Source organism: Canis aureus, chromosome 16 (genome assembly GCF_053574225.1).
Source record: "Canis aureus isolate CA01 chromosome 16, VMU_Caureus_v.1.0, whole genome shotgun sequence".
Taxonomy (NCBI): domain Eukaryota; kingdom Metazoa; phylum Chordata; class Mammalia; order Carnivora; family Canidae; genus Canis; species Canis aureus.
Window position 1 is genome coordinate 26,967,043 of NC_135626.1, and position 24,530 is coordinate 26,991,572.

Genomic DNA, 24,530 nt, shown 5'->3' on the forward strand with positions numbered 1-24,530 from the left:
GATTAAAAAAGTCAAAGTACCCATAATGTAAGGGCCCTTACTATTCATGGTAAGGGATACATGCTTACATCTTTTTATTTCAAGTTAATATCACATCCACGATCTGTTCATTTCAGTGAAATGCTTATATCAAAACCTAGGTGCCCTCTGGTTAAAAGGATGGAGACAGCCAAAATGTAGCCCACTACAGTGCTAGTTCTTCAGACTACTGCATGTACCTTGTTAACTACAGAATGCACATGATATAATGCTGTGTTTCTCCGTATCCCAGTGCTCATTCTGCTGCTGCGCTCCTGCCTCACAGTACTCCACCTCAGTATCCAATATGAAACCACTACAACCATGGTTCTTTTGGTTTAAGTTTGAGAGGTATTTAATTAAAACTGCCATTCTACATGTTATTTCCACAGTCCAGTAATTTATTTTAAATTTGAGTAATTTCAAATTCCACAAACAAAACTGAAGAACAGCAATATTTTGTTTGAATTCTCTCTTCTGTACACTCAGTGATCTAAAACACCACAATATCCAACATACACAAACCTCAGGGAAGGGTTAGTAAATACACACAGATTGGAATCATGGTGCTCTGTTCCTGAATGGAATGGTCCCACAGAAAAAGCACAGGATACAGCACAACATAAGGGCACCTGTTACATATGAAGTGAGCAAAAACACACTAGCATTTTCTAGATGCGTAATGAGGAAACCTGCATAGGTTAGAGGGCCTTTTATGCTCAAAGTCAGGCAAGTTGTCTGTAATGCATTTTTCAAATAATTTGGAGAGCACTGCAATCCACTGTAGGATATGCTGATTAGTGTTGTCTTTGTTGGCATTGACAGTCTTACGTGGTCACATACCAGTATTTTTGCTGTAGCTTTTGAGTAAAAGAGATTTAAATGCATTTAGACAATACATATCGAAAGCTGTTTACATACACTAAATTTAAGAGATTCAATATTAGAGTTTTTTTTTCTTTAAACACTACAGAGTGCAAATCAGGTTCTTCACAACAGATTATTAAGCAGTTCTTCAAAGAATGAGGGGGAAGAAAAAAAAGCCCAAGTGAATAAAACATTGAAACTATTCCCCTTTGAAAATAAATTCTAAAATGATGCGGAATGTGAAATAAGCTTTTAACACAGGTGATCCGAGTTTATAGTTAGAAACAAAAAGTAGTCCTTCATGAAATAAAGGTTACAAGAACATGTGCCTGTTTTCCCATTATAAACTGAGAAGTGGGTAGAGACGATGTTTCAGTACGAAAATAGGCGACTACAGGATCAGCATTCTCTCTCACATGCTGTACCCAAAGCCAGGCTGTGGCTGCCCATAGGGTGGTGCAGTATAACCATAGCCAAAAGGTGCCTGGGGAGGGACTGCAACACTGGGTCCTGCTGTCAGCATCAATTGGGGCTGACCTAAACAAGAAAGACAAGAAGGGGCAGGGGATGGGGGGTGGAAGGTGGGAGAAACCGTTAGCATTATAGGATGATTACACTCCAATCTCCCCAACTCTAATAACATTATCACAACTTAGAATGAGTTTTGTAGTGGTGCTTTTGACTATTACAATTTTGGCAGGACAATCATCCTAAGAATGGTTCTGCCTAAAAAGCCAACAATTCAAGGCAGAGGGCAGAACTGTAACAGTAACTATGTTATTTCATTAAGGCAATATGCAGAGGCATGCGCCACATGACCGAGCAAGACAGCTGCCAATAAGCTTATCACTAGCTGGTATTTGCACATTGTATCTGGGAACAATATAGTAAGCACAGGAAAGCTTAATTTTTTAATAGATGTGTTTTTCTCACAAATGAACTTTTATTTTATTTTTTATTTTTTATTTTTTGTTGTACAAATGAACTTTTAAAGATAGGTTTAAATTTCTAATTTAAATGGCCACCTGGAGTAGGTTAGCATCTGAATCTGGACTCTCAGGTCATGGGATCAAAGCCCCATGGCAAGCTCTGCACTCAGAGAGGAGTCTGCTTGAGATTCTCTCTCCCTCAGCCCCTGTCCAGATCCAAGCTCTTAATCAATCAATCAATCTTAAAAATATTTCTGATTTAAGCTATCTAAACAGTAATGAAATAGCAACCTAATGCATATCTAGCAAAGAATCCAGTACTAAGTAAGAGAAATCAAAAATAACAAAACATATTCAAATATGCAATGGGAATGAATACATTAGAGCATATATACTGTTTCAAAAACTATGTTAACACTCTTATGTACTTCATTAAAAAAAAAGTTTTTAAGTAAACTACCCATCAACAGTGGGCTCGATATCACAACCCTGAGGATCAAGTCACATGCTCTACTGACTGAGCCACCCAGGCGGCCCAACACTCTTATGTATTTTAAATAATGGTGATCACATAAAGAAAACAACCTGTAGGAAACCTGGCTATCTAAAAGGAGAAAACAACACCTCTACCCACTCTCCTATAAAAGTATTCGTAATCCTCCACTAGAACGTAAGCCTAGTATCAGGTTTCTCTCAGACAAGTGACCTCATGTCTTTTTTCATGAAAACCAAAATTATTGTGAGCAAATTCTTTTTGGAAACCAACAGTTTGTAAAAACCGCTTTTCACCTCGATACCGAAATTTTTTCTTTTTTTTGATACTGAAATTTTCAACTGCCTAGAAGGACTCTCCATTTAAACACTCTGAAAGTAAGCCAAATTCAATAGGTGTCCCCAAAGCAGTATTGTTCCTACTGTTTCCTTATCTCAAATATGTCGAACATCTCACTCAAATATTTTATAGCCTGTTTTTTTTTAATTTTAGCCTGCTTTAATCTAATCATCTTTAATCTACTTTTAAATTGGTCTTCTCCAACTTTATCAAAACTACACAGTCCTCTAAATTCCCCATATACTTTTTAACTATAATAATGAGTTCTCGCAATAATTTGTATATTATTATTTCCTTTAGCAAGCTAAGATCTAATGGTCACAATTTTATGCCTTCCTCCAAAGAACACCGGGTTGTAACGCTTCTAATTCACTGTTCAAACGAGTCTGTTCACCAAGAGTGAAAGGGAAAAGGAAGTAGTTCAGAATTGCACGTGGAAGAAGAAATTAAATTGCCTTCAATATTCACTGAGACTTTCGAGATCCTATCTCTCTGGAAAGTTCTCAAATGGAAATAACCCAGTTCTCTGCCCTGGTTAGAACTTAAAAAGATGTACTCTTTATGTAAAGCACACTAAAGACAGCCTTGGCATGTTCTCTTACCTCTGTACTTCTGAAAGCTGAATTCATTAATACTTCTTTCTTAGTAATTTATGAATCAATCAGTGAGCAGGCAATAGGAAAATTTAACTTATGATCTTAAGTGACTGTTTTTAAGTACTGTCTATGCATTTAAGATGACCTTCATCAACAATGTCAATGTCTGCTTTAAGATTATTTTCAGAAAAAGATGGCAGAATTATTCCTAAACTCAGTGAGCCTTCTACAGTTTAGAAACTTGCTATATTTCTGTTTTGAGGTAGGATCCCTAAAGAATGAAACATTTGTCTACTATTTTCTGTGGGGTTAAAAAGAGAGCGAGATTACCATAAACAATAGGTTGTGTCTCTGTAGCTTGTTCTTCTTCTTTTCTCAGTGATTCTGAAGCATCTAATTTATCCACCTGGAGAAAAACAGGTAATGTTACTTAGTACCTCAAAAGTATTATAAACCTAGGTTTATGGCAGAAAGTGGAAAAGCCTTAGTATGTTAAATTTGTCAAAATAAAACAGACTAAAGAACATTCTCAGGCCCCCTCAAATTCAATGGCAATGTTCACAGTTCAGTCAAGGTGATTTTTTAGCACTGTCATTATAAACCCTCAGGAAGGAGGGATTTATAAATGCCATAAAAGCTCACGCCAGGCTAAAACTGGGCATGCTAGGATGCAGCCAGCCTGAGGGAGGGAAATAACAAGAAGGAACCACTTTTTCAAATGAAGTTTAAACCATATCAAAGGTAATAATAATGAACTCATGACCAGGCAAGACTTCCCTTCCCAAAGGAAAAGATATTCAAAAAAGTGAAATGAGTTAATGACTGGACAAATACTCATTTAGAATAAGCTATCTTTTCTCATTTGTGCATAGTGTCTGCAGATAATTGCTACATATGTGGACTGAAGTTTAAGACACAAAGTGGCTCCATATTCCATCTTTTTAGATAAAGACAGGCTGCGTGCTTTAATGCTCTATTTTCTAAGAAGTAGAAATAGTAGTAGGAATGCCTAATTTTTGCCCCAATGTCTTTGAGGAAGAATTTTCTTTGCTTTTAATGAAGTCAAAGAACTAAGTGGCTATTACATGCTAACTACTCTAAATAAAAGTGGATAGTATCAGACCTAATACTGTAAAGTTCAAATGTTAAGAAAGAAAAAAAAAGAAAAAAGTGAAAGAAAGGAGCTGGAATACATAGGTCATTCCACAAGCTAGCTGAGTGACCCTAGCAAACCATCACACTGATCCTCAAATTTCCTTGTCTGTATAATGATATAGTTGCATTAAGATATTCTGCAACATTTGTTCCAGGACTAACATGATTTGGTTCTGTAATTCTGCAAAGAATTGGGGAGAAATCATACTAGGATAGTGGGCTTATGGGATGTCTACTAAACAACATCCAAATGCATTTTAAACTATATTTGTCTTTTAAACTATATTTTAAAAGTCTATCATTATACTTGAAATAAAACTAAAGCTTCAGATTTTGATGTTATCTATTACTCATGTTTTTCAAAATCCTAAATGCATTGGGTAAGATGGGGGGGCAGAGTGCAGGAAAAACTTTTAATGAATGTTCATGGCATATTACTCAGTAAAGCAAATAGTGAAAATTACTCACCAAAAAAGACATGCAGACTTTAGTGAAAAAGTATAAAGACTGGGTCCTAAAAAGGTCAAAGCAATCCCTAGTTTCTATTTGAAACTATTTAAAATAGTGTGAGTCTTCACATAGGTTATTAAGGTCAGGACAGTATTTTATACATATTTTAATTGTCCCATATTAAATATTATACATAAGTCTAATTCATTCTAGTTTATCAGGGAATAATTTGAGAAAAGTAAGTTGAGGTAGACACCTTAGACACCTTCAGATAAAATGTGGTTTTTCTACACTAGGAAAATGGGTTGGTTTGCTTTTGCATGCTATTTTACTATTTTATAGTCTAAGTGTTCATGTGTTAGAAATTACCCCAATATCAAATTAAAAACAACTATGGAGTAGAAGTACCATGAAAAATACCCAATATCTGGTATTCAAACTTAAAAAATTCTTTCAATTGTATACTTTAAAGCACAGTCTGTGCCATCAGGGTCATTTGGAGTTTTGTTAACTAAACAGTATCCAAGAGGTTATACAAAAAAAGCATACATGTATGAGTGTACATTACTTTCAAGTTACTAGAAGAAAAATGAAACACCAACCAAAAAAAAGTCACCACTGCATAAAACATTTCCAGACTTTAAGGAAAAGAATCTTAAGTGAACACAGGTTTAAACATTAATGTCAGAGGTGAATCTGAGTCAGATGTTGAAGAAAGATGTCCTATTAAAGAAGTATATTGAAGATTCAGAAGAGCTAGGAATAGCGCAATGCCCAGGCATGAACACAGATAGGTTGGGCATGGGGGGGGGGGGGGGGGGCGGGGAGAAGAACTCTGAAGGAATAGCATCAAATTAAGCAAAAAATTTTTATTTTTCTATATAATGGGACAGCCTCTGGCATCGCAACATCTAATTTTTGTTTCTACTGACCCAATTTAGATTGCTCAAAAAAGAGAAGCAGAGAAGGCTTTTATGAACACAAGCTTTTGTTAAGAGCTGTAACAAAAGTTTCTGATCCTTGGATTTAAAAAGAAAAATTATAGGTAAGCATGTCACTGAGTTCAGTTCCATCTGTACTATTAAAAATTCACTATAATGTAAAAGGCTTTTCCACAAAGACTGCAATATGCTGCAGAGGAAAAGTTAACATGCAGTCAGTTATTTTGGTGTATGTGTGCATGAAAAAAAGGCAAAAGTACTGAAGCAAGAAGTGAGATCTGAAGATGACTGTTGCTATACAGGCTCTCAAGAAACACACACAGCCCACAGCAATGCTTATTTAAGAGTTTCAAAAGTAGTATGATGTAATTGCAATGACTGTTGTACATGCTTGATTTAAAACAATGCATAACACTGCAGTTCAATTACCTGTTTTTCACACACACGCTTTCTAACTGCCTTGCTTACTAGCTGCTGAAGGGCCTCACACACAATGCATTTTACTCAGGTTTGCCTTAAGTTCCAATGGTGATTCCAGTTTGGTTAAATATGATTCCAAGGCATTGTGCCCCACCCAAATTCTTTCAAATTTGTTTCAACTCTCCTTTACCTTCCCACCCTTTTACTACAACAATTTGATACCAGACATTAAGTTTGTTTCAGTTAAACTGGGATGGAGACAAGCCAATGAAGGAAGCAGCAACCAAAAGGTGCCTAAATTTGACCTTGGACAAGCCAACGGATGAATAAGAGAGCAAATTTTAGGTAGCTTCAGAGGTATGCCTTATTATAGGAAGAAGTTAATATTGCTTCATTATATACAGAAATAATCCATGTTGCTTGGCAACAATTATAGCAAGCTATTCTCATGATTAAAAAAGTTTTAATTCTTGAAAATGGACTAGCACCATAAGAACTGGACACCTGGAGAAACATGAGGAAAGTCTCTTCGGAAGCAGCTAGTATCTCTTGTATCTACTTTCAGCAAAAAATTAGTAAGAATCAAGAGATCAGAAACTGGATCACAGTCCTTCAATACCAAAAAAAACCCCAAAAAGCCTTTTAGGGCGTATATATATATATGTATATATATATATACACACACACACATATATAAATTCAACAACTGTCAGGCAAGCTCACAAAATAAAACCAGAGGCTGCTTAAATTTATTTAGAGTATTAAGAAAATCCTATTATGGTCCAGATATTCTGACAGGGAAGAGAAATTTCCTGAAACTTTGTAATTAATATGGAAACTCACCATGCTCGGTTTTTAATAATATATTTAAGAGAGACTGTGAACCAACTACTGATTAGCCTCCTGCCCTTCCTAAAGCCTATTAGCCGATTAGTAGCAAACATCTACTAATGTCCTACAGCTCTATTATAGTTATGTTTCAAGGGACTTGCAGAGGCTTTAGTGAAAATTTATTGGGGGAAAAAGCAGCAGCAGCAGTGTAGAAAAGGAAGGAAAAAAAAATCATGCAAGTTTCTTAGACTTAGTCCTCCAGACTTAAAGATGGAAAAGAATCAACTTTCACCTTTTCCTTTATTGCATCAACCTGCAAAGGAATTCAGAAGGTGCAGCTTAGAAAAAAATCAAATTCCATATTGAGCATAAAAAGGTAGAATCAGCAACAAAGGTTTAGGGGAGAAACATCTAACCACTAAAAAAGGCATGAGAAAAGTGAAAATAAAGGGCATACTGGAAGCAAAATTTAGAATATATTTTTTTAAATTTCAGAGCTTATTGCAGAAGAATTTATGCTAGAGTCAGTGTGAAAGAAAGCAGCTTAATCGCTAGTAAAACTTACAGCATTTCGGTTAACAGCAGCTTAGAGCCAAGTCTCATAAGTTGGCATTATGCATATGAAAAGAAGCTATTCTCATCATGGCTAATATAAGGCAACAGTTTTCTTACATTGGACTTGAAGCAGTTTTTATACCAAAAATGCTAATTCTTAAAAAATTAAAACTGAGCGATGTCTGGGTGGCTCAGCTGGTTAAGCGTCTGCCTTCGGTTCAGGTCATGATCCCAGGATTCTGGGATCAAGCCCCATGGTGGGCTCCCTGCTCAGTGGGGAGAGCCAGCCTGCTTCTCCCTCTGCTCCCTTCACCCCCCACCCCTGCTTGTGCTCACTTCCTCTCTCTCTCAAATAAATAAAATTATAATGGAACACAATGGTATCTACTTAGATGGCACCCTAAGGAAATATTCATACTGGGGGTCATTGATAGTACATTTCCCCCCTTTCCTCAGGCATGCTGAAGAGATCAGATGTGAAACTGATTTTAATAAGCATGTTTTACTTTTAACAAGTGGATCCTTTAGGACCATTTTAAAATGTTCTACAGTAAAAGAGCTACTAACTGTTGAGGATCAAGTGAGTAAAAAAAAAAATATTATGACATCAAAAAGTAACACTAGATAGGTAAATGAATTTTGTAAGATGATTATACCCACAGCTTGTTTAATGCACTTTTAGGTAATATGTTAATTATTAACCTGCTAGGATATTTTTAAATTGGGGATGAAGCTATCAAAATATTGAGATTAATGGGATGTTAAGAATATAGATTTTGCTTCCCCAGAAGAAACAGGCAGACATACTAAAGTCAAGAAGCAACCAAACAAAGGGAATCTACACTACCAAGTTATGGATAACTGAGTTATAGGAACTGATTTAAGGAAGATTTTATTTTGGGGAGAAAAAAAATCTTTATGTTTAAAAAAAAAAAAAAAAGAACCAAACATACAATATAGAAGTAGTACTATTCACCTTCAGTAATACATGAAGAGGTAAAAATTCTGACAAGTTATGTTTAAGTTCCCTTTTCCATTCAATGTCATTTGCCAGATATTACACATTTCTGGAGAACAAAAATATTTTATGACAACCAAATGACTTACACTTCTACTAGAGAAAAGGCATTTGAAAAAAATAAATCTGTGCATGGAATTTTATATATCCTCAAGGTAAGTAGTTCTGAATACACCCAGAGGCACCATTACCTTTGTCAAGTATTCTTTCATGACCTGGATGAAATAGGGCATGGCAAAATCCATGATATTGTGCCTCCATGCAGTTTCCAGGACAACATCTGGCCTTAAAAGATCATAACAGGTAAAAAGACAAGCTCCAAAGCACTCTCTTTTTTCTTCCTGCAAAAACCACTGTAGGAGTTCTTCAGCCAACTCAGTATCTTTAGATTCAGAGGCATACTGCATTGCATCCTATTCAAAGAAAAGGATGAAGGTCAAACATTAAACTCAAATACACTAAACTGGCAAAACAAGTAATACAATAGGGGGAATAAATCCCAGTTATATCATTTAAATTGAAGATTTGTTGAAAGAAAAGAAGACAAGGAAATTTTTTTAAGAGGTTTGACATAAACAGAAGACCCCTAGAATCAAGAAATTGATAATTACTATCTCCCTCAAATGGGGGCTTGAGGGCAATTCTCATATACTTATACTTGTACAGACCACATCACTTCGAATATACCATTTTTAGGATTAAGACAGATCATCTAGTACTCGATTTAACAGACCAGCCCCACCACCTTTATCCACCTTATACAGGCTATCTTTTTTGCACAGCTCTACACTCTGTTTCCAGCGATTGTTGCCTTTGAAAAGATAAGCAGCAATTCTTCTGAACTCAATGAGTTCATGTTTTTCCAAACGCTGAGCAAGTGAGATATTGTCAAAATTGTCATAAGCATCTATTGATGTTCGCAGAGCCTTAAAAAACAAAACAAAACCATACAATGCCAAATCAGTTTCATTTTAGTTTAAAATTTGTTCCATCATTTTTATCAAGAAGTCATTACTGTATATGACTGAATGTATAAGACTTGATCAATATGATGTATGAAGTGTATATATAAAATACAAATTGACCAATGAGCTATTATTACAATACGACAGCCTAAATTCAAGTGTCAGGCTAGAAAGTTGTAAGCTGAACAAGTATCAAGGTTCTTCAATCTGACTGCGTAACAATAAAGTGCTCAAAGGTACTATAAAAAAATTTTTTTTTAAAGATTTTACTTATTTACTCATGAGAGACACAGAGAGAGAGGCAGAGACATAGGCAGAGGGAGAAGCAGACTCCATGTAGGGAGCCCCATGTGGGACTCGATCCCAGGACTCCAGGATCACGCCCTGGACCAAAGGCAGATGCTCAACCGCTGAGCCACCCAGATGTCCCAGATACTATAAAATTTCTAAAGATACAATTTTTTCCAAAGTGTTTAGTATCAAGAACTTGAATAGTTATGAAAATGGGAGGATTCATAATTTGGAGGAAAGATTTTATGCTTTAGAGAAACTCCTGATACAACACAACATGGTATTTAGTAATATAGAGCAGTATAAGATCTGAACCCATCATGTTGATAAAGAAAAAAGGCAACTAGCTTAATCTTACTTCTGATTTTATGTTTGCAAAATTCTTCACAAGGGAAAGTTTATTAAAAGACAGATACTAATATGCTACTGGGCAAGAAAAGCAGTGAATATACTTAATACCAAATAATTTCATAGACTAGTTAAGAGATCAAAGGCTTTTTTGAGCCTTACGTACAATCTAGGTGTTTAAGGACAAAGTAACAATAGTATTTTTTTCTTAAGCATTAACCAAGACATGATCTAAGCAAAATTCTACAAAACAGACAATTAGAGCTCAGATTTATCGTTCCTGAAAACACTAAGTTTAGATCGCAGGCATATAAGTACCTACTGTTTACAAACCTAAAAGATAATGTTTTTTTTTTACTCCAAAACATATCAACCTAGTGACTCAATCATAATCTGAGTTTTGAGTTTTTGCATATAAACATATTTGTATGTTTTACCTGATAATCTTCTTCTGTAATAAAGAGGTTGTTCAGTGATTCATTCACAGATTTGTTATTGTGGTTTTGAACTGAACGCAAATATGGTTTCACCAGTGGTAGCTGTTTAACCTTCAAAATAAAGAGTTTTGTTACAAACGTAGCATATCCTTATTGTTCAACAAAAGTTATCCAGATATGCCTTACTGCCTTGCTATGAGGTTCTCAAGTTTTTAAATTACCTTGCTGAAATAATTGACTGCACGAGTATGATCCAACCGTGGAGACAGCACCATCAGCAAATCATTTAACAACAGAGGCTTGAATTCCAAGTAGAACTGTATTGCTCTGTAATATAGTTCCACATTTGCAACCTAAAATGGGAAAAATCCATATGTAAGTTATTTCCTAATGAGCTCTCTCCTTTTGAAGCTTCATATTCTGAAGAAGTCACACACCTTGGTAATGATATCTTTGAACTGTCCTTCTTTCCACGCATCAGTTGGATGATTCATCATTGTAATTATGGCATTATCATATTCTTCATACTTGTCATACAAAAACACCAATTCTGCCCAAAGATGAGCTTGTTCTGCAGCTCTAAGCACCTAGAAAGATTTAATTGCTTTAGATATGGGTCTGTATTCTAGCTAAAGCCTTAAAAAGAAAAGATATTTTAAGGTTTCAGTTACAGCTATAGAGCTACCTCACAATGTTAAAAGGTTGGGTTACCTTAGGAATATTCACTCTGGACCAGAATAGCTCCAGGTGCTCCCTCATTTTTTGTGGCTTAAATTTAGAATACAGAATAGCTAATTCGGTAAACATTCCCATATGAGCTCGCTCAAGTCCCAATGCTGCTTCCAACATGGTTATCAGTTCTTCAAAGTATCCTCGATCCTAAATAAGGGAAATACACAATTAAAGATAAGACTACCTGTGGCAATAGATCTCAATTAATACAAGACTCCTGTTCATTACCTGATAGTAGTTGATAAGTTCCTCCAATTCATCTGCATGTACTACAATATGAAGCCCACACATCTGAGCAAGACGGAACTCCTTGCCATCTACACAGGCAAAGCAGACCTATAACAAAAATTTCAATTATGAAAACTCAAATATAAACATGGCTGGTTAAGTCAATCAGTTTAAAAAGATTTCTAAGAATCCTAATTCTTCACTCAAATGGATGTTGAGATTACCTCTTTCCATGTTCGAGTACTGTTAGCTTTCCTAGCTCCATCAACAGCTGCCTGATATTCACCCAGGTGAACCAGAGTAGATGCCAAGCGTCCAAAATTGGATACATTATTGTACAATAGTTTAGCAGCATCATACATTTTTTCATCGTAACAACGGTCGCCAACCTGAAACAAACAATCTATTTTCAGTAAGTATAAACTCAATCCTCTTTCTAAAGTCATAACCCAATTTAATACTGAGAAACATTATTTTTCCTTGGAAATCATCAGTTGTGACGGGTTTAGATCCTATTAACAAAGTGGCTTAACCGTTTATTTTTATTCTCTGAAAAATATCGGAATAGGAAACCCACTTGTTGGATATGAGCATTATTTGGCCCATTGATGAACTCTTCTAACTCTGCAAGGCGGTTTGTTTTAGCCAAGGCAAATATCAATTCTGTCTCCACATAGGACTCACGAGCCTTCTTACGGGCCATCTGCAAGTACTTCACCAGTTCTTCCCAGTTTCCTAGGTATAAAGAAGAAAATAAATTCAAACACTAACATCCTAACATTTATCTTTTCACTCAAGTGAGAACTGCTATTTATTTCCTTTCTAAGGAAATAACATAGAGAATAACATAAACAATAAAATTTATCTAAAATAGCAAAATTTCTATTACATTTCTGTATTACCACTGACCAAATGAATAGCTGAATTCCCCTTTTCCTTAAGGTTGTAAGATTAGAATTTGATGAGAATTTTAGGAGATTTCAAAACAGAAAACTAATCTTCCCTATGGACCTTTTTAAATTCACAAAATGGAACCTCTCTGTATGTGGACTAAGATTAAGTGGTAAATGTCTTCATAAGTAACCATGCAGTATCTAACTCCTATATAAATTCGGAATAGACCTAAATATTAATGCTTAGCTTAATCATAGCTTAGGTACATTTTCTGAGGTCACAAACACATAAAAGTAAGTCGTACCACTAGTGTTGGCAGCCTGAACAACTTCCATGTAGGATGAAGGATCATCTGCTTTGATATAAGAATCAATGGCTTCTTTCACCATTCCTTTCTGCAACTGGGCTTTAGCAAGCTGACTCCAAACTGCAGGTTCATTGCAGCGTTCAGCAAACTCATATGCCCGATCCAAATTTCCAATATGTTCAATCAAGACCTAGGCAACCAATATTTGAATTTGGGTTCAAATTGAATCAATCAATAAAATTGAATCAATCTTGCCACATAGCAATTACATTTAAACAGTTAGGATTTTATTGCTTTTCTATAGCCAAAGCAATCGATTTTGCTGGGCACCAGGCCTAACAGGACAACACATAATATTGAATCAACTTGTGAATGTGAAGACCTACCTGAACTGCTGAAGTATTAACATCAAATTTCCGGAAAATGGCAAATGCTTCTTCAAACAACTCATTGCAGATGGCAATATTGGCAATATCTGGGGCATCATAATTATCCAGGCGGTTAATATACTCCATAACACGTGTACGGTCAGCCTTGATTGCAGTGAGGATGAGGAGATTTTGCAGATTCCTTTTAAGAAAACAAAAATTTGAATGCATTATTTCAAAAGCTTATCAGTCATAAAGAATAAACACTGTGGCTATGAGGAGTTTTTTCTCAGGGGCAGAGTTAGAAAAGGAGGGTATTAGAAGAGTCAGAATTCAAACAACTTTCTCTAATCTTTGTCTCTTTGTTCCTTCTCAAAAGTGATAGACGGTAACTGAAGACTGAATAGAAATAGCCAATGGACTCTTCTTATAACATACCTGTGTTCACTAAATACAGAGTTATCAAGGACAATTTTCTCCAGTAGTTCAATGAGTTCATTAGGAAGGTCTGCAGTCATAAAAGCCTTGACAGTTACTGATACTTCTTCAGGGTCCTGAGTCTCAGACAAGGCTGTCTGTACAACCTACAGATTACATACATACACAGGGAGTTAATGGTACTGAAAATCAAGGTAGTTATGAAGAAAACATTCTACTCTTAGGCTGGCATCTCGGTAGAAAACTTGAGAATAAATACCTTTAAATTCACAACATGAAGGGTTTTCTACACAAATCCACATATACCCACATTATGTGTATTTCTGTTCTTTAGAAAAATCACCTAATAATTTCTTTTTCTCTGATTAAAATATTATCCATAACTTTAATGGCTACATATGAATTCAACCACACAGATGTGGCAATATGGACTCAGTAATTCCTCTATTTTTGGCTAATTATATGGCTCCCAGGTGCTTCAATATTTTTTCCAGGAAGCTTTGTATCTAACATGGGAATTTTCCTTAGAAATGCTTCCTAGGAGAGGAATGAAAAATAACCCTCAATTTATTTGCTTCCTTATTTATACTTCTACCAGGAGAATTTAAGAACCATTATAACAACCTCTAATTTTAGGGTTTTGAAAAAACGTTTATGGGAACCTGAGTGGCTCAGTAGGTTAAGCATTTGTCTTCAGCCCAGGTCATGATCCCAGGGTTCTTAGATTGAGCCCCATATCAGCCCCTGCTCAGCAAGGGGTCTGCTCCTCCTACCTCTTCCACTACCCTCCCCCCTGCTTGTGCTCAAGTGCACTCTGTTCTCGCAAAAATAAAATCTTTAAGAAAAAGTTTTCATTTTATGATATGTGTGCAAGATATATGTATATTAGTTTAATTTTATTTTCTTCTACTTTTTACTGACTTCTCATAGTTAAATATGATCCATTTGAGTACATATAGATATGATGATGGGAAAGGTTTTATTCATAGTTGAAAGGATGAGCCTTAAACACAATTGCCAATTTTACCTGGTCAATTAGGGGTCTCCTGTAAGGATTGCTTTCCAGCAGCACACTACCCCATAATTCTGGATCCTTTCGGCGTACCAAATAGCGGGAAAGACTTTTGAAGAGGGAATTCTCATTGCAAACCTAAATAAGATATTAAAGGTTAGTTTCAAGGTAAAAAAGTAAAGACTTCTTATAGACTAACTTTGCTTTTAAAGGTTATTTTGTATGATATATATATAATATATATATATTATATACATGTATGTTAATATATATATAATCTGGTATATGGTTTTAATAATTTTTTAATTCATCACTTTTACATATAAGCTTGAGTAGGTCACAACCAAGTTTTTATTAAAATTCAATAAGCAATCCTAGAAAAAAAGCTAAAAAGGACATTATTGGGTCAATGACAAAACTAGAATATTACAGATTTTTAAATTATTCTATCAGTGTCAGGATGACTCAAGTTGGTATCTACAGTGTGGTTATGAAACAGAATATTTAAGTCTTAGGAAATATACACTGAAGAGGTATGCAACCTATTCTCATATGTATACATATATTTGTATGTATGGTGTGTATGTATGTTTATGTATGAGAATGAGTGTACGAGAACACAAGTGATAAAACTACTGGAGTTAAAATGTTAATAGGTGAATGCAGACTTAATTTACTATTTTGGCCACTTTAAATTCATAATTATTGGCAAATAAAGTTTTTTTAAAAAGCACACATCTACAAGGAATGTTCTGTATTAGCCACTGTGAAACTCAAAATTCACTAATCTAACATTATACAACAGGTTTTTAAAAATGCAGCCTTCTCTCTATACATATTTAACTAATAGTACTCACATTAATAAGTTCCAGATCACATTGGCCACGTTCATAAGCAACACAGGCCAGATGTGGATCTCTCTTCTCACAATACTTTCCAACAACGCGACTGTCATAATAAGGATTTTCACGAAGAAATCTCTCTGGGTTGTTATTACTGTCTATGTAGATTTTGGCTAATGCGTTGTGAGTAGCAGGCTCCTCACAGCCCTCATGAATTCTGGCCTCTAGCCAAGGCAGAAGTAGTTTCAATCTAATATTTAAAAAAACAAAAACAAAAACAAAAAAACGAAACACACATATACACAAAACAACACAAAACCACACATGCTATATTATAAAAAAAAACACACAACTCTTGACAATGCTAATTACAGAAGTATTATGGTATATAATATGCTTTCCCATACATAATTTTGAATTCTCAACAATTCTACTACAAATGGGGAAATTACGATTCAGAGATGGTGAAATGATTTGCCCAAGATTACACAAAAGGTATAAAAGACTATCTTTAGAATCTCCAAGATCTATCTGCTACATTATTCAGATAGGATATAGAAAAAAGAGATTATAGATTCATATTGCTATTTTCTTATACTAAACAAAATATCTAGACCTCAGAGAAATTTTGTTTAGAAGATGGGAATGTCATATGAGAAAACAGGCCAGATTATCTAAGGTTCCTTACAAATCTAACACAATTAATAGACATTACCTATAGCAAAAGGGTGCAGTACACTAAATACACAATGGGAACAAAATCTGGTAGCTTCAGAAGCTCTGGGTTTAATAATTCTAGCAGTCATATGATCACTTCACCAAGGATCATGGTTTCACTGAGCTATATAGCTTTTGTTTTAATGGTCCTGATGACCCAACACTCCTGACCCTGGTTTAAGTATTAAAAGCACCCAGAGGGAGGTGCCTGGCTGGCTCAGTTGGTGGAACACGTAATTCTTGATCTCAGGGTACTGAGTTCAAACCCCACGTTAGGTATAAAGATTAAATAAACTTTTTTAAAAATTAAAAAAAAAATACCCAGAGGAAAAACAACAAGCCATATTTTGGCTATCAAAATCATATAGTTATTATGAACATACTCCCATTAGAGTAAAGACACAACTTTAATATTAAGGCAAAAAAAAAAAAATCAAGATCCTATAAACATGTGCAACCTAAGCAGATGTGCCATGGCAACCGAAAGAATAAAGATTAGCTAAAGCACATCCAGACTAGTGACTCAGATGTTAATCTAGCTTATCATAATATAATTTGTAAGTTAAAGACCAAATAGTCTAACTGTAATTCTCTGGCTATTTGCTTGCAACAACAACAAAAGATTGTTTTCAGGTATTAGATTTAAGACTCAACTCAAACCTCTTTCTAAATGTTAAATTGTAATGACCTATAATCAGTTCAAATGAGGCTCAAGCTTTTAAAATCAGTATTATATATATGTGTATATATATCTCTCCATTGTCTTTACACAATTTTTCTGTTTGAAATATTCAAACGCAAATTCTATGAATATCATTTTTAGGATACCTATACTAAGGTTAAAATTAAACCCCACAGGTTTTCTTATATCTTTTCATACCCAGAGTAACTTTCCACTGTTCGACCAATCCACCAACCTCATTCACTATATCAATACTTTCTAAACACTAGTTCATCAAAATGTCCCAGCTAGAAAAAGGACTTCATAGTACAGTATTAGAAGCACTTATACTCTATTCTCTTCCACTGGAAATTCAGAATTCATGTTATCACATTTAGGTTCAAAATAAATCAGTTTAACCCAGAGTTACACAGGAAACTTTTTTCTCTCATTTGAGAAAAATTAACCAAAGAAGAATTAGTTACTAAAACAGTGGTATTGGATCTAACTAAAAAGAGGCTTTTTATGTAGTTTACATTAAAAACATATAGTCAAACCACACAGTTTTAATTATAAACACGCAAATAATGTCTGTATGACAAAACTGTAATGTTTTAGAAACAGATTTTTTTTCCAGTACTCAAGCTATCTTCACTTCTCAATTGGAGGTCTCCAGGGAATTATGACGCACATTTTACTGAATAGCTTTTAGGCAAATGACAGGCTGTTATTTTTTATCCAATAGCATGCTAAGAGAGACTACTCATTTATAGGAGTTATGTAGGTTAAAATGGTACTACACCTGTTTCTTTTTTCAACCTCAGCAACAAGCTCATCAGTAGAGAATTGACCTCTTACAACAAGAATCAAATTTTTAATAACATCTTCAGAGCAATCAACATCAAGCAATCCTCCAATAACCACAGGAAGTCGACTTGGATTTACCTATGGTTTAAGAAAAAAAAAAAAAAAGAAGTCATTATGTTATTAACAAGCAAAGCAAAAAAGGAGTTTAAAAAAATTAAACTCATTTCCCTCTTTGAAGCTCAGTTTTAAAATTCAGTAATAAACCAAGAGTCTGAATTTGCTAGTAGAAAAAGTTAGCAGGAAGTATGGGTTGGTTAATTCATACCTCAGACTGCTCTAAATAAAGTCAGTCTGTCCAAAGAGGCTATAGTCACAGAATGTCTATGGAAGACTAATTAAAAGGTCTCCATTAGAATAAAACTGTTTTTCTTTTTTCTCTAGTTACAAAGTAAAGTTTCAAATATCTATGTTAAGATGGTTTTAAAACTCTGCTTTAGAGTCTATGACTTCTACATGGATATACTTCAGGGGTTGGGTTCAAGTTAACTAGTGTGTAGGTCATCCAACTTTTCCAACTATAGCAGTTTGTTCTGCTTTAAAGGCTTAATATGAATGTAAATTTCCAATCTAAATAAGAAGTCTAAGGAGAAAAAAAAAGTTGAAAGGCACTGTAGCAGACTACTCCCATTTTGTAGTACAGAATTTCAAAGGATATGAAGATTTCCAGAGTGTGAGAAGTAAAATTTACAATAAGGTATTTTTAAATATTACTTACCTTCTGTACATATATTTCTATATACTTTTGAAGATTATTTCTATATAAATAGAGCACCAAATCATGGACAAAGTCAAATCGGTCACATACAATGATAAGTGGTAACTGATCTGTTAGCTTCGCTTCCTGAAAAAAGAACAAAAAGTAGCCTTAATTTTCTCCTTTTTTGAGCTATCAAATCTATGTAAAATATGAGAAGCTGTTCTACACTGGTAAGAGAGGCTCACATAAACTTGGCTCTTCTCTCAAAGAAAGAAATGCCCCAGTAGATGGTGTGTGCCCATCCCAGTTTCATTAAATTTTTATTAAGCTAGACTTAGTCTCAGAACAAAACACCCTTTACCAAAAAAAGATAACAAATTAAGATTTATGAGCCACTAGTGGCACTTAGGATATAAAATCATCACAGTGGGACTTTCATTAATAGTAACATTGCAACTGAGTTTGGAGTTCATAAGAACTATAGTCACATTATAAAAATTATGGCATAAATGGCTCATAGTTATTTCAAACTAATGATTTCTTTTTCACCCCTCCCAATTCCAATCTATATGGCCAACTTCTAACACTATTACAATAAAGCCTACAAGGAGCAGCATGATGATTTAAAAAAACAAAACAAAACAAAAAACACCACACATTTAAAAAAGAAAAAGACATCTTTAAATTACCAATTACTTTTACCATTACAAATACCAAGCTATAATCCTACTTATAGATTGACACAGATGGTACAGACAGGTAGCTAAGACCTGTACTGGGCATTTACCTGATACATGTCCTGTTACATTCCACAGACATAAGGTACAGCACAAAAAATAACAGTTTCCATCAGGAATTCATTTATACACAGTGAAACATTCCTCAATAAATGATTCCTCTATGTCAGTTTATTAAGGAAGCACAACTAAGCAGGTTAGACTTTCCCTAATGACAGCCACTCAGAATATTATTTGCAATATTAAAATAAAATGGTTCCTAAAGTTTAGTGCACATCACTCATCCAATCATAAATTTGAAGATTAGACTATGAAATGTTCAGAGAATACCCAACTAAATCTAGGAGTCAGGGAAATCATGAAAAAAAAAAAAAAATCAAAATGGCTGTAAATCTGAAGTGGAAGTCCAGCTGCAGATTTTTCACATTAAGGAAAGTCTAAAGCATGTACTTAGCACCATGGAAACCTGTACTAACAACTACAATCATTTCTAAAACATGTTGGATCTACCTATCCAAAATATTTCAGTTAGCCAAGTTTTTCCTACTAAATGAACATCAGAAAGTTAGTGGATCAATATACTAATCTTCTTTATCCTCTTTAATATACACATAAAATATTACATACTTTACCACTTAGAAAATACACTTGAAAATAATGGAAGATTACCTATGTGTTCTATTCTCATGCATGCATGGGTGTTTGAGGTTTCTGTTGGTAAAGATAACTAGAATGTATTTCCAATGAAAATTTAAGATTGGAAAAGTAGACAAACACTAGTGTATTTTCTTGACTGCCTTAATTTGCACATGATTTCACACATGGGAGTAATGCTATTAATATTTTAAATTATGTATTAAAAAGCTTAACCCTCTAGCTATTATATGGTTAAAGATTTGAAGAACAAAATTGAAATTATATAAACACATTCAGAGGTTTTCTTAAACATTATGTTACTTACTTAACTAATATTTACTGAGTACCCATATACCGGACACTGTTCTTATGCAATGAAATAGCAAGGAACAAAGTAAAGCATTCCCTCAAGGAACATATGTTCTAGTGGGAAAAAATAACGTCTTATAATATTAAGTGTTCTAAGGAAAAATAAAACAGGATATGAGAGAGGTGAAGATGGAATAGGAATAGATTTTATTCTAAACAGGGTAATCTGAGACATCCTTTCTCATAACATTTCATCAGAAATCTGAACAAAGGTAAGGAATCCTAATCATGAAGATTTGAAGATTTGAGAAAAAAAGTAGAAAAGGGCACAAGCAAGGGTCCTGGGGCAGGAGAAGGTTCAGGGAGTTTGAGGAATAACAAGCAGGCCAGTGTGGTTTAAGTACAACCAGAAAAGAAAAATTATTAAAAAAAAAAAAAGATCAAAGGTAGTAGAAAGCAGATCATGGGTCCAAAGAACAGTTCCATGCTTTCTATGGATAGCTATAGTTCTACAGGGTGAACGCATGAGCCAAATGATGCTACTGAAACCGCTTCCTCCTGCTCACAGGCTCCTTTAAAGACAAAGTTATAATCTACCAATCTCTGTATTCCTGGTGGCTAACATGGAATTGCCACTTGAATGTTCAAGATCAGAGTATTTTTTCTTATCAGAGTTTACATATAACACCAATTATTATACAGCTAGGATCTCCAAACTGAAATTTAATGGCAGTGATGATGAGATGTAGCATTACAGCTATATTGTACAGGTCAATAAGGAAAGTGAGTAAAGTGTCTAGTATGTTCTATTTTTACTACTGGGGTGAAAGGTTGAATACAATAGTAGCATCTTAGTACTGAGCTCCCATCTCAGACTGAAGATAAGACACAAGGTTTACCTCTAACTTGGGCTGGAATTAAAATTCCTTCACAAAGTCATGAATAACTTAAAACCAATGATAAAACTTGCTTGATAGAAAAAGATAGGTAGGCTGACTACCTTATTTCCAAGGCCCACCAACAGTTTATTAACAATGGTTATCACTTGAATACCTATGGCAATACAAGGTACTGACTAGATCAACACAGCTTCTGGTCAGAAAAACTGAGGCTAAGTTAATTTGCCTGAGGTAACAGCTAGGTAAATACCGAATGAACAAATAATAGCTAATAACAGAAATAGAATTTGAACCAGGTCTCACTGGTTTAAAAGCCCAAAATCCACATCCATTTCCCCACTCTATCAGATTTGCACCTAATTCACAGCATGATGTGTGGAAGGGGAGTCCTCTTCTCATTAGATCTCAGGGGCTAAGCAACTTAAGGCTACACTATGCTAAAATCCAGAGGATTTTCTTTTTTTTGAAGCTCAATAACTATTTTCACTTAATTGTGATGTTCATTTAGTCCTGCTTTACACATAAATCACTTAAAAAATACAAATGCAATTCTAAAGAAATGACAACTGAAGCTTAACAGTCAAGAGTTTAACAACAACGAAAAGGGAATCTAAGAATCTGGTAGTATTTTTTAAAAAGGAAACAGTACCGATACTCAAAGAAGGAACTAAATTGTAGTCATGGTACTCTAGTCAAGCATAGAGCATCAAATCTTTCTCTCATTTGGAGGGCTTTCTGATACCACAAAGACTTGGGTTCAAACATATCATACTATCTAGGCTACTGAGAATACTCGTGATGGCCAAGGTATTATATAAACTATACCATGGAGAAAAGTTTATCTTTTAATCTAAAATATAAGGCAACTTCTATACTTTAACTACTTCATTACATTAAAACTTCTATTTAGCTATTTAATCTAGAACCCAGTAGTAATTCTTCAAAAGAACAGTTAATAAAACTATAGATTATCTAAAATAACAGTATAGGAATAGGAAAAGCCTGGTTTTCCTACTTAATTACAAAATAAACATTTTGGGTTTAGTGTCAATGTAAAAATTCTTCCAAAAAGACAAAAACTAAGAACTTTACATACAATCCCTAGAATCATTTCGTGTATTATTTAAATGCAAAATATATATATCTTTAAGGGGTTCTCTAAGTATCCTATAGTTTACCTGATTTTTATCGACAACTGCCAATTTTAAAGCTTTTATTTTCCTCATAGTGTGACTGGAAGGTATGAGAATAAAGCTAAAGTTAAGTAAACATTAATTTAACTGTCTTTAGGTATGTTTTGAAGAGCTAAAAATCTTTAAATCATTACTCTTTACTGCAACACAGGCAGTTTTCTGTAACTAGTATTGCAAAGCTGAGGGGTTTGTGTTAGTTCGTACCTTCAGTTTAATGAATTATACACAATTAATATTTAGTTTCTAAACAATAGCTAATTTGAGAGAGAGATAAATCTAAGTCCTTTAGATAGTCGTCTGTATATAAAAGAGGACACTGAGGACAAACTGTTCTTATCTTCAAAGGGAGCATACTTGAAATTCTAAAGTGACATTGAGAATCTCCAACCACATTTCAAAATTTTTCTTCAAAAATTCAAGTGGAAGGAAATTTCTTCGACATAGTGCCATTTTTCTCTTCTTTTAAAGAGATGGTCCTTCTTTAGTATTACTTACCAACTCCCTTCCTTATTTCAAAGGAAACCACAGAATGCTAAATTTGGAAGAAATAATTCAGCACACAATTTTGCTGAGAATTTTCCATTTAGGGAAAACAAATATTTTAAAACTATGATGATACTGACGTAGAACTGCTGATCTTCATTCCAGCCAGAAAGTGCATTATTCAAAACCACTTACCTTGAGAAAATTCTTGACTCGCTCAGGATCATAGCAGTTGCTTTCTCTGCAGATTCTTTCTACTTCTTTGATCTGCCCAGTCTTGCAAGCTGCCTGAATATACTTAAAGTGCACATCTGGGTCCTGACTAAAGTTAACAATGGATCCCAGAAAATAAAAGAGACCTTAAAGAGACAAATAATTGAAATTAAGTATAGGTGCACCTTTGAGAATGATAGAACTGAAAAATATTTAAGCAATTAAAAAAATAGTATGTTGATTATACCTCAATTTAAAAATAAATGTTATATTGAATAGCCCCAAATAAAAACTGGTTGCTCAAAAAGCTTAATAAGAATACTAATTAATCCAATAACCAATTCAATAAATGAATATACACTGTAATCTCTACAAAACAGATCATTCAATATTTTCTAGTAGTTGAGAAAGAGGCAACTACTTAATACCAAAGCTAATCATACCATGTTCCATATGAGAAATTTTAAATAAAACCACACCATATTCCATGAAAAATTTTAATGAATTTTAAAAAAAGATTTTATTTAGGGGCACATGGTGGCTCAGTGGTTCAGCATCTGCCTTTGGCTCAGGTTGTGATCCCAGGGTCCTGGGATTAAGTCCCACATCAGGCTCTCCATAGGGAGCTTGCTTTTCCCTCTGCCTGTCTCTGTGTCTCTCATGAATAAATAAAATCTTTAAAAATAAATAAATAAATTTATTTATTTGCTATCTCTTTCAGATAAATAAATAAATCTTATAAGATATGTATCTTATATTTATTTGAAAGAGAGAGGTAGCAAGACAGAGCACAATCGGAGGGAAAGGAGAAACAGGCTTCCCACTATGAGCAGGAAGCCCAACTCAGGGCTTGATCCAGGAGCCTGGGATCATGACCTCTGCCAAAGGTAGATGCTTAAGAGACTGAGCCGCCCAGGTGCTCCCTATATATGAGAAATTTTAAACGAAGTCCTTTATAACAGGTTTTTCCTATATGCAATTAATAGCAAAACTACAAAAGTGGTTTGAAAAGACTAATGCAGTGCTGTCCCACAGAACTTTACAGAACAATAAAAACATGTGCTATATCGGCATGTCCAATATGGTAGCTACTAACAGTACACAGCTATTAAACACCTGAAATGTGGTACTGTGACTGAAGAACTAAAATTTTAATTGTATTCAATTTTAATTACTTTAAATTTATATATCTACACGTGGCTAGAGAACCTGAATGAACAAAATCAATTTAGTGTGTAGTTAATATACAGAAATCGAGAAACTTAAGTAGTAGAAATCTTATTCTTTCTGACTAGACCAAAATGACAAAAAGAAGGGAAAAAAGATAACTAGAAACCAAAGTTTAGCTATTAAACCTAACAGTTACCCAATAGTGATTACGTTAGTATTCAGTATATCAGTGATTCTCACACGGGGTGATTTTCTTCCCAGGAGACAGACATTTGGCAATGTTTGGAGACACTTTTGGTGGTTGCAACTGTTGGAGCTGATGCTACTGGCATCTAAAGAAGCCAGGTAGAAGCCAGGGATGCTGCTAAATATCCTGCATGCACGTGACAACTTGTCCCTAAAACAAATTATCCAGCCCAAATTATCTATAGTGCAAAGGCTGAGAAAACCTAGTGTATAGTGACAAGTCACAAA

The 24,530-nt window shown here is 34.5% G+C and overlaps 1 protein-coding gene across 3 annotated transcripts in view; it reads right to left on the minus strand.

Moving 5' to 3' along the window:
* Nucleotides 1-398: 398 nt before the first annotated feature.
* The window catches only part of CLTC (clathrin heavy chain), a 66,874-nt gene continuing 42,742 nt past the window's right edge, over nucleotides 399-24,530 (minus strand). For 2 of the 3 annotated variants that reach the window (XM_077852390.1, XM_077852392.1), the window contains 20 exons: nucleotides 22,869-23,032; nucleotides 18,435-18,560; nucleotides 17,655-17,797; nucleotides 15,490-15,724; nucleotides 14,648-14,770; nucleotides 13,621-13,766; nucleotides 13,201-13,384; nucleotides 12,812-13,004; nucleotides 12,191-12,348; nucleotides 11,838-12,002; nucleotides 11,614-11,721; nucleotides 11,365-11,532; nucleotides 11,091-11,240; nucleotides 10,875-11,006; nucleotides 10,654-10,764; nucleotides 9,368-9,538; nucleotides 8,804-9,025; nucleotides 7,332-7,352; nucleotides 3,573-3,648; nucleotides 399-1,422 (listed from right to left, as the gene is read on the minus strand). In XM_077852390.1, coding sequence (XP_077708516.1) covers nucleotides 1,298-1,422; nucleotides 3,573-3,648; nucleotides 7,332-7,352; nucleotides 8,804-9,025; nucleotides 9,368-9,538; nucleotides 10,654-10,764; nucleotides 10,875-11,006; nucleotides 11,091-11,240; nucleotides 11,365-11,532; nucleotides 11,614-11,721; nucleotides 11,838-12,002; nucleotides 12,191-12,348; nucleotides 12,812-13,004; nucleotides 13,201-13,384; nucleotides 13,621-13,766; nucleotides 14,648-14,770; nucleotides 15,490-15,724; nucleotides 17,655-17,797; nucleotides 18,435-18,560; nucleotides 22,869-23,032 — 2,921 coding nt within the window. In that variant the 3' untranslated portion in view covers nucleotides 399-1,297. The remainder of the gene's footprint in view (nucleotides 1,423-3,572; nucleotides 3,649-7,331; nucleotides 7,353-8,803; nucleotides 9,026-9,367; nucleotides 9,539-10,653; nucleotides 10,765-10,874; nucleotides 11,007-11,090; nucleotides 11,241-11,364; nucleotides 11,533-11,613; nucleotides 11,722-11,837; nucleotides 12,003-12,190; nucleotides 12,349-12,811; nucleotides 13,005-13,200; nucleotides 13,385-13,620; nucleotides 13,767-14,647; nucleotides 14,771-15,489; nucleotides 15,725-17,654; nucleotides 17,798-18,434; nucleotides 18,561-22,868; nucleotides 23,033-24,530) is intronic. The other variant, XM_077852391.1, reaches the window with a different exon arrangement.